Raw genomic sequence first — 15,101 nt, forward strand, 5'->3', positions numbered from 1 at the left:
TGATAATTCCTATCTTTATCTGCGACGGAAGTTTTTAATAATTAAAGATGTACCACACTTTAAAATACAATTATCATTCAAGAACTTCTGGAATGAATAGAATTTTATATTTGACGAATCGGAAATATGATGCCTTTACATCAGACAAAATAGAATGAATGAGCAGAATTTAAGCAACGTCATCGCAATTGCTTAAATCGTGATATGGCGCATGTTATCAACCTAAATACTTTCAAGTCGCTGCGTATGCGGGTAACATAACAATGACGTTTTTCTGCATCTTATGTGACTTTCGTTACTTACCGATTACTTATTCTGAAATAGAAGACAAGAAATTGGTTAAAGTATTGTATTAATATAAAAGACAAACTTACTGATCTCAATTTTTTCGTAACAGGAACTTTCCAATCGCATATCTGTAATAATTTTACATTGTCGACATCGACTTTTGATAGCTCACTATTTACCTTTTCCGCAGTGATACGCAAGATAAAAAAAATATCTCTTATATAATGTTTGTGTGTAGCAACACATTTTCAGAATACCTTTGCCTCGAACATTGAAATTAAGTCCACACGACGGCGCACGGTGATGCTTTGTACTTACGAGATACGAGATATTATCTTTGTGACAAATTTTACATATTTCGTAATATTATATATATATATATATATAAAATTTCTGAGTATTGTGTATATGATAAGCATCATGTCTCATAAGAGCGTTAAGTATCATAATGATGAAAACAGAATCATAACGTTCAAAACAAAAATTCTACAAAATTCGAGATAAAAATATAGAAAAGGTTAGTTAAAACATGATGTAAACCATTACTTTCACTATAATTTAAACTTATCTTAATAAAATAAACATTTAGGATTTATAGGTCATTTAAAACTTAAAGCTACAATTATTAGATAATATATAAATAATTATCAAAATCAAAATTTAATATTAAATATTAATTTAATTAAATAAAACAAATTTTTAATAAAACAAATTATGTATAATAAAAAAACAATTATTATTTGACAATAACAATAATATTTAAATATATAGGAAAAGAAGGAAAAGAAAATAATTTTTATAGAAGAGAAGAAATACAATAACTTTATAATTTGCAAGCTTCAAAAATCATTCACATATTTTATATACAAGTACATGTTTATTAATCATTATTATGTTATAATAAAATAATCCTAGCTTAAGATATTAGATGACTTTGATTATCACTTTCAAAAGTTCCCGAAAAAGAAAATAAACTCAAGACTCGTTAGGATGCATTACAACGATTGACAGCTTTTTTTCATGATCCATCCTGATTAATTGGCAATAATTGCAAAAAAATTAGAAGCTGCAATAAAATTAGTTACTAGCATACGCAAGAATTACTTTCCCATTCGTTGGATAGACCACTCTTGCTGACACAATGGACAACGATTGTTTTGTTTGACCCAAAGCGACATGCAGCAGTAATGAAACGAGTGGTTGCACTCGCCCCAAACGACCACGCAGTCTTGCCGGCCATAAACTTCCTTCTTACTTTCTGCCTGACACCGTAGACAGGCATCTGAAAATTTAAAAATAAACTTTGATAATTATCAGTATTTACATAAAATGTCCTCCACAACGCGGGAAGTTTGTATATCATAGTTGTATGTCATAGTTTCTTAGAAAATTTAAAGTAATTGTTTTCTTGATAAAAATATTAGATAGAAGAAAGAGAGAGAGAGAGAGAGCAGATTATCTTTTATAATAGTAAATCTTCATATTTAATATCTTTGTGATTAACACGAAAAATAATTGAAACGTATCGAAATCTAGACTGCTAATGCTACTCCAGTTTGACTGTTATAATCTTTCAATAATATATAAATTAAAGATATTTAAAAAATTATTAAACAGTACTTAAAGAAGAAAAAAAATTAAAAAATTGGAAAAAGAAATTAAAAACAAATAAAACTTTTGTACATTCTAAATTGTAGGAAATTCCTATTTTAATTCGATCTAACTTTAAAAATAATTTTTTACACGAAAATACACACACATACATACACAAAATGTAGAGAATAAGAGTTAATTTTTTTCTAATGTATTATAAATAAATTATTTAATTGCAAAATAATAATAGAATTCCAAAGGAACAATCATTCAAATAATAAATCAAATAAGTGTTTAAATTGGTTCTTGTATTTCAATTTATGTTTAAAAGAGAATACTATATCATCATAAAATATTATGAAAACGATAATTATAATGGCACACACACAAGTAGAAACGTCCGAAAGTGGTTAAAAATTAATGAGAAATATAGATAATAATTTTTAGCATAAAAGGTGATAAAACGTGTCTGCTGAAATTAGGTCGCACTTGTGAGTGATATGCTGCGTCCTCGCATACAAAAGCAATAATTGAGGAATGGTAATTTGTAACGCTTACAAGAGTGAAACAGATGAAAAATTGGAAAAATCTTGGAAAAATTACTTTAGAAAATTCTTCGACAAATTTTTTATGTAGATCATAAAATTATATAAATTTGTGCAAAGAGACATGTTGCTATTAAAAATTTAACTGCTAAACATGATAAACGCACTTTGTTCGCCACTTAAACTGTGATGATAACATTATGGCTCTTTAAGTGTACCATCATCATTTACGTTACTCTCAAATTTTGCTATATTTTCACATCTGATATACAAAAATAAAATAGAGTTTTCACTTAAAAAATTTTTTTTTATTTTATCCTTTTGCAAGCAACTTGATTTATCGAGGTAAATATAAATTTTTAAACAGATGACATATAATTATTCAATCATAAAGAAGTAAAGAAGTAAAATTTAATTATACTATACTAAAATATCGAGAATACATAAAACAGAAATTTTTTACGGAAAAATGTATGTATCATACGTTTATAATACATATATATAATATATATTTATTATTATTTATTTATTTATTCAAGCTTCTTATTTTTTACAAAAGAATTCTATAAAATGGAAGATCTTTAAGATTTTAGGAAAACATCATTTACACTACGCATTCATTTTTAATATTCTGTTATTCCTTTTTTTTCATTTTTTAAACTGAAGTTAGCATAATAAAGGAATAAAACTGTATATAGGAATAGTAATTTTTGCGCTGAACGAATAATTACGTACTTTGTAATTTGTTGCTACGTATTATGTCTTATACGTGAGGTTTTCGCATGGTATCACGTTTATCCCTTATCAAAATTGTTTCCGTGAGATGTAAACGTGCTCGTTCAGCAAAAATGCAACATAATCGCGCACAAACCAGACATTCCGTGATGAACGGAAGAATACTGGAGAACATAAAGGATAAAAAGAGACACTCTTTTTTTACTCCTCGAAATCTCAAGAATTAAAAGGACATCTATCACAATGATGCCGAAGAGATAAACGTGCAAGGTAGTGATCTGCTGTTTTCTTACTACGTAGCTAAACGTGATCCAATATTCATCAAATGTGGCTGCTTGAAAACAAATTATTCATGTTGTAGATAATAAAAATACATAAATTCAAAAATCAATATCAAATGATAAGAAAACAAATCATGAATCATTTATTTCTGCTTGTATACGCTAAATATTCGACGATAAGTATACCTAATGTATAAACAAATAGACGTGATAAAACGCAGAATGTGTGAAATGTTGATAATTTGTATACATAACATAAAGTACTGCGTTGTTCTGTTTATTTCCTATACAAGTTAAATCGAAAAACGTATCTATTATATATAAACATTAGGTAATTTTATGATTGACAAAACAATCAAGAGTTCCAACATGTTAACAATAAATAACACTAACAAATAAATAAATATATCAAGCGCTAATAATAATAAAAATTAATTATTATAATAAATGACATTATTTACCTAATATTATTTAAATAATGTTAATTAATAGTTTCTATAATTTTCAGATTTATAGAAAAATAAATTTTTTTTTATCTCATATTTATAAATTCTCTTACAAGTCTCTAAATCATATATCTACGAATACAGTTTTTAATTTTGCGAATAAATTCATAAGCTGGTATACACGTCTGTTTTTATTTAAAAATCGTCTCTGAGTAATCGTCTTAAGATGCTAATATGACTCTATTATGATATTTTAAGGCTGTATTTAAGACAGATTCTTAAATATAAGAATCAACTGTGAATATCGGCCACAAAGCTATGGATCTGTAAAAAAAGGAAAGATCCATAATCTTATTTTCTTAGAAAAATCTTGCTAATGCTTATATGAAAATATATACATTTTTTTCTAGTTTTTTAAAAAATATCATGATATAAAATTGTACATAATATAAATAGTTAAATAATAACATAATATAAAAAGTGTATTCTATTCAACACAGTATAATGCTGTAGCCTTATTTAACATATAATATTACAATATTTTATTGTATAAATTTACGATAATGAAAATTCTACGTAGTAAAACATAAAAAATTCACTGAATAAATAATTTATTAAAGATAAAAAACTGAAGAAGTTTAATATCACGAAGTTGAAAACTAGAATTTAATTTGTTATACAGTTAAGACAAAGAGAAAACAGTCAAAGGTAGTTGTTCGTATATTAATCTAATTTTCTCTCCCGACTCTTCCGATTACAAAATAATCACTCTAACTGAGAAATCTCATAACATTTGCCGTTCAAAGCGATATCGAGTATCATCTGACATTGTTCGTGCTAATACGATTTTTCAGCGTATCTGAATCGTAAAATTCCACGGATTTAGCTAACGTCTAATGTATCTAATCACGTAATTATCATGTACGATAATTATAGCATTGCTAACAATCCGATATGTCGCAAATATATAGAGAAACGCCCATCGTGACAAAATACCATTGTTCTAGACAAAATAAAGTATACACGGGACATACATAATGGAAGAAGATACTTCCACCATGCACGGGGACATAAATGCCTAACCATCCGAAGTTGCACGCATATCAGAGAAGACACAAGAAAGAATGAGAAAGCATAAGAAGTCATAAAAGGCATGATCAGACATTTGTGTCCTCGTGCATACAACAAAACATATAACACTGAATAAAATGCGTGCATTACAAATACTCGTTGAACTCATGATCGTTTTCTCTTATAGACTTCTCTTCTTATCCAGTTTTGATCGTATTTTTGTGAAATAATCTGGTTATCTCAAGATGTCTTCGCGTATGTATACACCTTTCAATATGTCAATATTTATCAAATAATATATATATCATGGAACTTCCCTAACTTCAATAATCTGTAATTCTTCATTTGCCTTTCCATGTACGTATATGACGTCGTGTATAAAAATTGTCAGTGTTAAAGTAGATTATATTGACATCTGTGCAAACGTTCTCACTGGCTGTTGTCACTGGGTGTTCGATGAGCGCTCTATCAACGCTGTTTATGTCATATTATTCTTGCTTTACACTTAATGGACGATAAAGATAGAATGACACAAATAGCGCTAATAGCGTCTCCCCGAACCCAGCCTATAATATATGTAATAAGTGCATCATATTTCTTTTTAATGCTCCGCCCTTAATGTAAGAATGGGGAGAACCTCTCTAACTTCTCACAGCCCCGCGTTGTAGAAGTCATGGAAGTTCCACTGCATATACAATCATATTAAAATATTTCTGTGCTTTTATTAAATTGCTGCATCGCACTCAGAGAAAAGATTTCTTCGATTTAAAGAAACGTTTCTTTGCTATACGGTAAAGGAAAAAATTTTTTAGATTTGTGAACGTCATTTATTTGATTTAAACATTATTTTTTTAAATCAAATAAAATTTACTTGATTTTTAAGGAAATGAAAATAAATGATATTTATAAATCAAAGAAATTTTTTCTTTAGCCGTATAGCAAAAAAACAATTCTTTAAATCGAAGAAACCTTTCTCTGGGTGCAAGAAAAAAAAAAGTTGTTTAACTTAACTAAATGCGTTTAGCTCGTAGTAATTTTTTTCTATGTATAGAGTTTCTTTAAAAAAAGAGAGAGAGAGAAAATCATGACCTACCCTTAACTTCGCATAGATTTGTTTTCTTGCGTGAGTTCGTCAAGTCAATAGTATATTTGTTTATATCAATACAACTCAATCAAGATCTCGATTGACGAGAAAGAAATTTCCGTCGTTATCTTCGCGTCTGCTGGCGCTTCATCGATTAACTCACGACGGTCGTTGCAGAGAGGATGCGACAAAGAAAGAGAGAGACAAAGAGATGTGATGCCCTTTTCTCGTTGACCCCCTCCGGGGGATCGGAGCAATATGCTGGACGCGCCCCCAGATCTAAGCAAGCCATTGGGCCAATTAATCGCGGCGAAGACGTCGGCGAGGACGATTGACATGATAAGCACGCACATATGTAATTGTTCGACTCAGGGCCGCACATACATTAAAGATGTGAATCGTCAGGGGTGGTTGGATTTTCAGATTTAAATTTTTAATGTCAAATATAATGAATTATATATTAAAAAATAGAAAGTTATTCGCTTACAGAAAATTTCAGAGGCAGTCGTTATTTTTTAATTCATTGACTACTATAATAATTATTGATGGCCAACGCTATCAAAAATGCTTGTAAAAAATAAAAGCCATCTATAAAATAAAATTTTAAAAGACACCAATAGGTAAATAGTAACATAAAATAAAAATGCATTATGCAACACAGTTTACTTATAAGGATGCATTTTATTTAATTATATTAAGTATAATATCTCATATAATACTGCACACACGATAAAACATAAAATCCGTTGAACAGGTAAGGTCTTAATTTAATTTTTCGCATAAAGGAGAACCTTCTTTGCAAAGGTGTACTTTACGAACATCTGATATGTTGGGAACTTGTTTCAGTATTTACATACAATTCTTATACGCAATAAGCAATTTGACATAGTTTCCTTTATACTGCTGAGAGTTAATTTAATTATGAATTCGTAATTTTGAAGTTTGATATCAGAGAGAGGATGATGAGAAAATGTACTATATTAAAGATATATTAAAAAACTAATGTTACGTTCCTGAGATTTCACACAATGATGTACTACTTGAATGATTATAGTGTAGTTAATAGTTATATATCCAGTATATTCTTCATCCTATTGTGTCGGATAATTCAGGGATCTCTTGGAATTTTCCAAGCTTATCGGCATTATTAAATCTTACATTGTTGTGAGCGTGTAAGTAGTCTGTTGCGTCATGATAAATTTACTTCAATCGTATTACTCTGACGTAATGCCCGCCAATATATTTTGATTAAATCAGGTTGCATACGCGAAGCGTTTCATTTCATCAACGATCACTTTGGCCCTTTGACTCTACTTGTGCACGACACTTTCTAAATTATATAAACATATGCAATAAATCATGTGATATATTAACACGATCTCTTCTGCAATTTTTATTTATCAATATTTTTACTTTACAACACCTTTACAACATGTTATAACATCTCATTGTGTCATTCCTAACATATATAGATAACGATGTTACAGAAAAAGTCTAAATTACAACTGGCAAAGGAAACAAAAATCGTTTCGTGTGCACTCATATTTCATTAAAATGTATTCACGGACGTTACGTCGGCATTAAGCAATTGTAGTCAATTCATCATGAAAACAATTGAAGATTTAATTTAAGTTCGATACAGCAGTCAAAATTAAAATTATTTACTATTTTTCCATCAGACATATCGGTATTTACTTTATCATTTTCTGTGATTAAATAAAAATATTATTTAATGCAAATAATTAATATGTATTATCAAACTATGTGTATATAATATCCTAGAATTATCAGATACCACAGATGTCTTTGACTCCATCAAATATTCATCAATTGATACTGATTATTCGACATTATTATCAAGTACTTATTAAGTATTGATACTTGATGGAATTATCAAATATTGATAAATGCAATGTCAATCTATTTTTATGCATAATAGAAAAGATATAACATTGACATTATTATAAAGCATCTTTTTAAATATAATATAACTAATTTTAATTACGATTAATATTAATTTTAAAATGCCAACAACACACAAAATGTCTAATAAAATTTTGAAAAATTCTTAACGGCTTTAAGATTTATTAATTCTAGATCAATATAAAATCACGTGTATCTATTTGCATTTACAATATTAAAAACAGTTCGCGATATAACAAGGGCGTTATTGTACGATTCCGTTCATCAAGCGCTCATTGTAAGCATGGCGTGGTTCTTTATTCCACGCGATATCATTATCAACGGGGATGACGGTCAAATGATCACAATATATTGAATTAAACTGAGAATATGTCGGCACGGAAATTTTAACATGATCGCCATCTGTATTATGGAATATGTTGTTTTGGTTACATAAATATCAGCCAATTATCAGCCTCTTTTTCCTGTTACGAGATCACCGCGTTATCATCGGGAAAAATATTCTCAAATATGTACATCAACAAATACGCTCGACCAAACGAGCGAATTTAATAATAAAGTAACAATCGTGCTTTCACGGCAATGACGGCAATTTCGTCACGGATAATCGCATCAATTCCGCGTGGTCGCGAATAGATTTGCAAGGTTGAAATAAATCGAGAGCCGCCTCCCTGGGATAACTTATCGAACGACGTGGATGAGTCGTGTTCATTGCTGTTTCTGCATATACGTTACGGAAATACGTATTACGAAATTCTTATCGATATAGCGATCGTACGTACTAATGGCACGTAGTAATCATTCGAATGTTCAAGAAAAGCTCCTTGCTTCGATTAATTAATTGCGCTCATCGAGCCGGAATGGCCTTTGAGTTGATGGGATCGCGCTTGGTCTAACTATGGAACAATCAATCAACGAGAAGCATAGAAAACTTTATTTTTAGGTTTGCGATATAGCTTTATTGAAGCCTTCTCTACAGGAAAATGAGTGTTCATGAAATGTCGTTTTCTTGCTCAAGTCGTTATGAAGAATAATCAATTCGATTTTATTTTCTTAAGAAGAAATTGCGTAGAACTTTAATAAGAGGGAAGGCTAAAAATGCTTATAAGTATAGTACAGTTAAGAATCATTATTTGATAATATTAGATAATATTATTTTGTAATTTAACTAGTCGCTGCTCTCGAATGTTTCAGCAACTTTGATTTTCGATCGAAGAGAGGATCGAGAATTATCATACACAAATTTTTATGGTGCTAATAACCGAGTCAGTTTGTTTTGCGTCACAGCTCTTCCTAGAGACAGAAATTATCGTCTTTGTTTTTCCGATTTGTCGCAGTATCGACCAAGCGCGAACGGACAAATTGCCCTAATTTTCACGGATGGATCTCTTCCATCATTCGCGCTCAAGTGAAAAAAAGTATGAAATCGTTGCGTAACAAAATAATGTAATGTTTCTGGAAAAGTACTGATAAAACTCTCATTTCTGATTAAATTGTAACAAAAAAATATAATTTGAATTACAAAGATTGCTGCATTCTGATAAGCTGCTTTTTCACAATGTACACCCAAGATATGAATTATCAAATTATTTCGACAAATAATTATTATCTGATAAACATTTTTTTTAATTTTTCGTATAATTTTTTAGCATTTTTATATAATTTGTATTACTATTAAAAAAAAATTTCTCAGATTTTTTTTATATAAATCAAAATATTTTTTAGAAGTGCTAAGAATTCTAGAAAATCTAGAGATCTTTTCTAGAATTCTTCGTGTATGTATATGTAAATTTCGAAATATTCTAAAAAACTTCCAAGATTTTTCATTATATAATTTCTGGAAAAAAAAACTTATAAAATTTGAAAAATAAAAAATATAAGAAGTTTTTTTCACAAGGGTAAACTTAATTGTTAACAACATTATAAATGGCTATAAAAAATTTCCGTCTTCCTTAAAAGGACTTTATGATGCACAAGTGCATTCTCTCATAGCGTTTTTACGCCATAATAGAGAGAATTTGTCGAAATCTGTACCAGGTACTTTTCCTTGGCCGTTAATAACGTCAGTCGACCCGTCAGTTAACCCTGATCAATCGTGATTCGACCATGATATACAACGCCGAGGGGATCGCGTCGAGAGAAAAAGATGCGAGCGTACGCATAACGGTGGAACGGTGCGGTGCCCGATCGCGCGAACGGCACGTGCGAGCATTTGTAAATTTACGGCCGGATCCTCACGCCAAGAAGTCGCGAACGGAACGGTATGGGTTCAAGTTCACGAGTACCGCCTTGATAACAACGTGACATCGACATAGCTCGAACTTCGCAGATGAGAGAAAGAGAGACATACGCGAGTCAACGTCACGCTTTGAAATAAGTAAACATTGGATAACGCGAGAACTACACGCGACAGACGCGATGCAAATGCGAATTATTATCTGAGAATTATATGGAATTAGCACACCGCTTTATTGCACTTCAAAGATCGAATATCAAAAAGCAGGCTTCATACGGAAAAATTTCAATTTCCCGACTTCATATATACATATTAAAATATTATATTCAATATCGAGATATTTTATTATTAAAGAATTAAAAATTTTATAAAATAGATGCAATTCCATTCGACAATTCGTTAGGCAAGAAATTGCCTCAAAAATATAATTGAAAAAAAAATTGTGTGACAAGTATGATGGCATCTTGAAAATCAGCCATTTTAGCCAATTTAGCAATAATAATGCTATAATTTCATTTAAAAAATATATATATAAAATTGTTTTTTACATAACGAAATGTGTGCCTCATCGTGGACTCTAAGGTCTTACAATAGGAGAATAAATATTATTAGAATAAGATAATTATTTTTTTCTAACTGCGTCTTGCTTTATATATGACATCTGATAAATTAAAACTCGTATGACAATATTTATCATAGACAGATTTTTTGCACCAACAAATAATCGGAACAAAAAATAATTTACAATGCAAATTAATATTCATCTAACTCAGAATAGCGCGCAGACCGCGCATATTCAATAAAATGTTTTGCATCTTTCAATAACTTTGGTCAACATATGCAGACGAGATACTACCACCTTGCAGCTTATGACGATAAACGCGTGTACCCACAAAGTGACGTACATTTGTGAAGAGTATTTTTTTTTCACTGTTCACATCTTGTTTATCTTGTTGTATAATATTCTGAGCTACTGAGAATAGAAATTTATTATGTATTCAGAAACGAAATGCTTTTTTTGCACTTGAGCTATTCTTACACAAGAAATCATCCATGTTTCAGTTAGATTATGTAAACTTCATTACATTCTGTATATTAAAATAGGTACATTTCATTTTACAATGATCAAAATACGTGATATTTTGTATAACGGTGAAATTTTCCAGGTTAACAAAAGTTGATTCACAATTAATAGTTTCATCATAAAAATATCCAATTTCGACTCTTTATCTATTTGTATATATTTTAATCACTGACATATAATTCTTTGTGCAATTTTTTATTTTATTACGATAATAACTTTGCGCAATCTTAGCTGGCATTTTTGTCTTTTAGCTGTAAATTCGTATTAAACAAATAATTCGAAACAAGTCCCGCTCTCGACAAATATGTGATGAGAATACGGCCTTCTTGAATTTCAAATTTTGTTTTCGAATATAAATTAAATAGTAATAGGATATTTTTTGTAAGTTACTGTAAACAGAGGAAGCATTCAAGAGTAGTACTACTTTAAGTCAATCAATTTCTTCAGATCTTTTAAGTATTACCGTATATATAATTGCATTAACTGAAGGGAATACTGACTCTTTGCAAATGTCAACTTAAAATGATCTACGCATTTTCTGATTGTGCGCGCTTATTCCTGACCTTCGTCCTCGCGGGAACAATATAGGAAACTTACCGATAGAACTCATCGTTTAAAGTTGTTAGAAAAGATTACTAAACGCATTTTCGCATCAACTACTTTAAATAGATAAAGAGGAGAATATTCCATTGTTCTAAAGGAACAACTATATACGATAGAAAAGCTTTTTAAGAGATTTCTTGATAAAAGTCATCAAAATACATTTTTTTTTAATTTAATATTATTATAAGATATAAAAACAATATGTAATTGTAGATGTATAAATACTAAAATTTTAATTAAAAACATCTAAATTTGTATTGTAATCAATAATATCATAAACATTTAATATTGCAGTATTATAATAGACGTCAATTTTTTAATCTGAATGTTAACCTAAAACGAAAAGGTATATCAAAATTGCATTTGTTTGTTTTACAAATCAATAACATTTTATTCAAACGATTTCTACGTTTCTAAGAAAAAAAAACGTTTATAAAAAAAAATGAATAACTTTTGATGTATCTCATATGTATGCTAACTTACCGAAATAATTATTTGCCAAAGCATTACAAATTAGGATCATCAATGCGCAAATGAAGCTGACGTAAATGCGTTTAAAAGTGTGAAATGTAAAACCTATGAATATGAATACCTTATCGGGATACGTCGTGGTTACCTTAGAAGTGTGCTTTGCATAGTGTGCTTTGTACAGTACGTAGTAGTAACAACAAAGAGATAAACCGCGTTTGTTCGTTTCTCGCTAATGTATACAAGGAAAGTTTTTGCGATACAATTCCGAAATTTTCAATTTCATAGCGTAGCAACGACAGATCTTAGGAGGATTTAATTTTATCCAGACCTGGTTATTTCGAGAAAATGGTAAGATTTTCGTATGAAATATTTTGACAAATATTTTCGATATATCAAATTCTTGACATCTTATCTATACCTAAGTTTTCAAACGCTACTTTTTAAAATAAGTAATTTTTTTTACAAATGAATCTTCCAAAAATAACAATTACAAAACTTTTTATATAATCAACGTTTTCATGTGCAGTCACATTTTTGTATTATTATTTTTCATATGAATATTTTTTGCGAAAACATCTAAATTGTTTCTTGTATTTATATATGTAAAAATATAATTTTATTATAGATATATTTAATCTTATAAGTTAAGTATAAAAAAATATATCTAAAACTAAGCGTTGTCAATGATACTCTTTTTATTATCCAGTCATGGATCAATTTATCGCTTATAAAATGTTTCAATATGTTTCTGTTCTATGCGTGCAGCCATTATTACGAGTTGGAATCATCAAATCTGAACATCATCCTTTTCTAAAACCAAAATCTGAACCAAAACTTTTTGTATACTAAATAAGTTCCATTGTAATATACAATCTATCAATATACAATAATATTCATTACATCATGTTATATACAATAGAATTCTTCATAAATTTTTAATATTTTTTTGCTATTTCTTTTATGCTTTTCAATCATAGTTATTATTTATTAATGTTTCAATGTAATTTATAATTTTACAATTATTCTGATGCTCCGTTTTTTTTTCTTAAATGACAGCTAATTTTCTTGCTATTCTTGCTTGCATTTCTTTTAAATTTCTTTACACAAATTTTACGATATTATTAATATATTAATATATCGTAGAAAGTTATAAAATAAGTGCATTTAATAGGATATAATTGTTTCATCGAAACACGCGTTCGACAAACTCATGGCATTTAAAATATGACGTGTTGCAGTGTGATATACGAATCGTACATGAAATTAATTAAAGTGAGATGTATTCTTTGAATGGAATCGTTCCAAAAGTGGGGTGGGTGCAGCCATTTGAAGACCTTTGATCGACGCTCTCACAGTTGAAAGCCCTCGTCCTTATTAATATAAAATGTCACTAGAAAGAACGCACATCACTGCTCGCAGTGTGTGATACATGAATGTATTCGATACAAATCGCAATAAAATAATATTCTAAATAATAGAATATGTAAATATATAGAATACTGTGTGCATAATATAGCAAGAAAATTATATTCTTCGACAAACTCAAGTTGGTTATTCTGCGTAAAAACTTCAATTTTCGATATTTAATTTTCATATTTGATACCTTGACAAGTCAGTAACAATCCAAATTGCAAATTCCTTAATATACCGTATTACAGTAATAGTTATAATCAATAATCTTTTCATTGATATAAATAGCTTATATTTTTTTAATGATAAAACTGATATGCAAATTGCGAAACTGCAAACAACAGTTACATTGTAGCTAGTTTGCATAGACAATATACGATACGTGAATTATCGATCAGCCCAATTACTTTCTTTTTTCAAGCATCATTGATCAGAATTTATGCAGGCCATAAACTTGTCTCAAATGCTGCTAGTATTTTGTGATATTCCTTGACCGCTATTTTTCGTATTGATTGCAATTTCAATAATCTTTCTTCCGCTTTGTGATTTCGCGAATAATACGGAAAGTACTCGATTGATCTTTTATTGGCAGTAATGCACGCTATTTCCTGTTAAATATAACAATCTTGGTTTAATTCTTCAGTCGTTAGTAACTTTTTCTAATTCTAATCTTAAAAAAGGATAAAGAGTAAATTAATTAAAGTTAATCTACATTGATAGGAACGGAAATAAGAGACATGGATAATGACTATTATATATTCTACAGACAGGAAATAACGTGCATTATTACCGATAAAACATCAATCGATTACTTTCATGATGATAAATCGCATCATTCGTGGAATCACAAGGAAGGAAGATTATTGAAATTGCGATAAATACGAAAGATAACGGTGCATCAAGGAACAGCATAAGAGCTTTATAAATATACCTGTGCGTTTGTCCATAAATTATAAGTTTTCAAAAAATTGAAGTAAAAATCTTTAGACTAAATGATCGAACAACAAATTAAAAAAAAATCAAGTTATAAATGTTAGCAAATGTCTTAATACAATGATCAAGAACTATACTTATTTTTTACTTGAATAAAAAGTTACAGATTGTGCACACTTGCTATAAATGACATTTGTAATTAGTCACTCATTTAGGTTATACTTCAAAAGCGCAATACATATATCATAACCAAAATATATTTTTAATTTCATTTCAAAGAAAAAAAATGACTTTATCAAAATTTTAATTTGACAACTAATATAAGAATATTGAAAGAAAGAAAATTGTTTTAAAAAACTTATTTATATATTTAATAATAAAAATAAATTTAATATTTA

At 29.1% G+C, this 15,101-nt stretch overlaps 1 protein-coding gene across 1 annotated transcript in view; it reads right to left on the reverse strand.

Moving 5' to 3' along the window:
* Positions 1-1,205: 1,205 nt before the first annotated feature.
* Positions 1,206-15,101, reverse strand: part of LOC108755863 (RING-box protein 2) — a 51,823-nt gene continuing 37,927 nt past the window's right edge. The window contains exon 2 of the mRNA XM_018499215.1: positions 1,206-1,570. Coding sequence (XP_018354717.1) covers positions 1,389-1,570 — 182 coding nt within the window. The 3' untranslated portion in view covers positions 1,206-1,388. The remainder of the gene's footprint in view (positions 1,571-15,101) is intronic.

The sequence above is a fragment of the Trachymyrmex septentrionalis genome, unplaced genomic scaffold (genome assembly GCF_001594115.1).
Source record: "Trachymyrmex septentrionalis isolate Tsep2-gDNA-1 unplaced genomic scaffold, Tsep1.0 scaffold9, whole genome shotgun sequence".
Lineage (NCBI taxonomy): Eukaryota > Metazoa > Arthropoda > Insecta > Hymenoptera > Formicidae > Trachymyrmex > Trachymyrmex septentrionalis.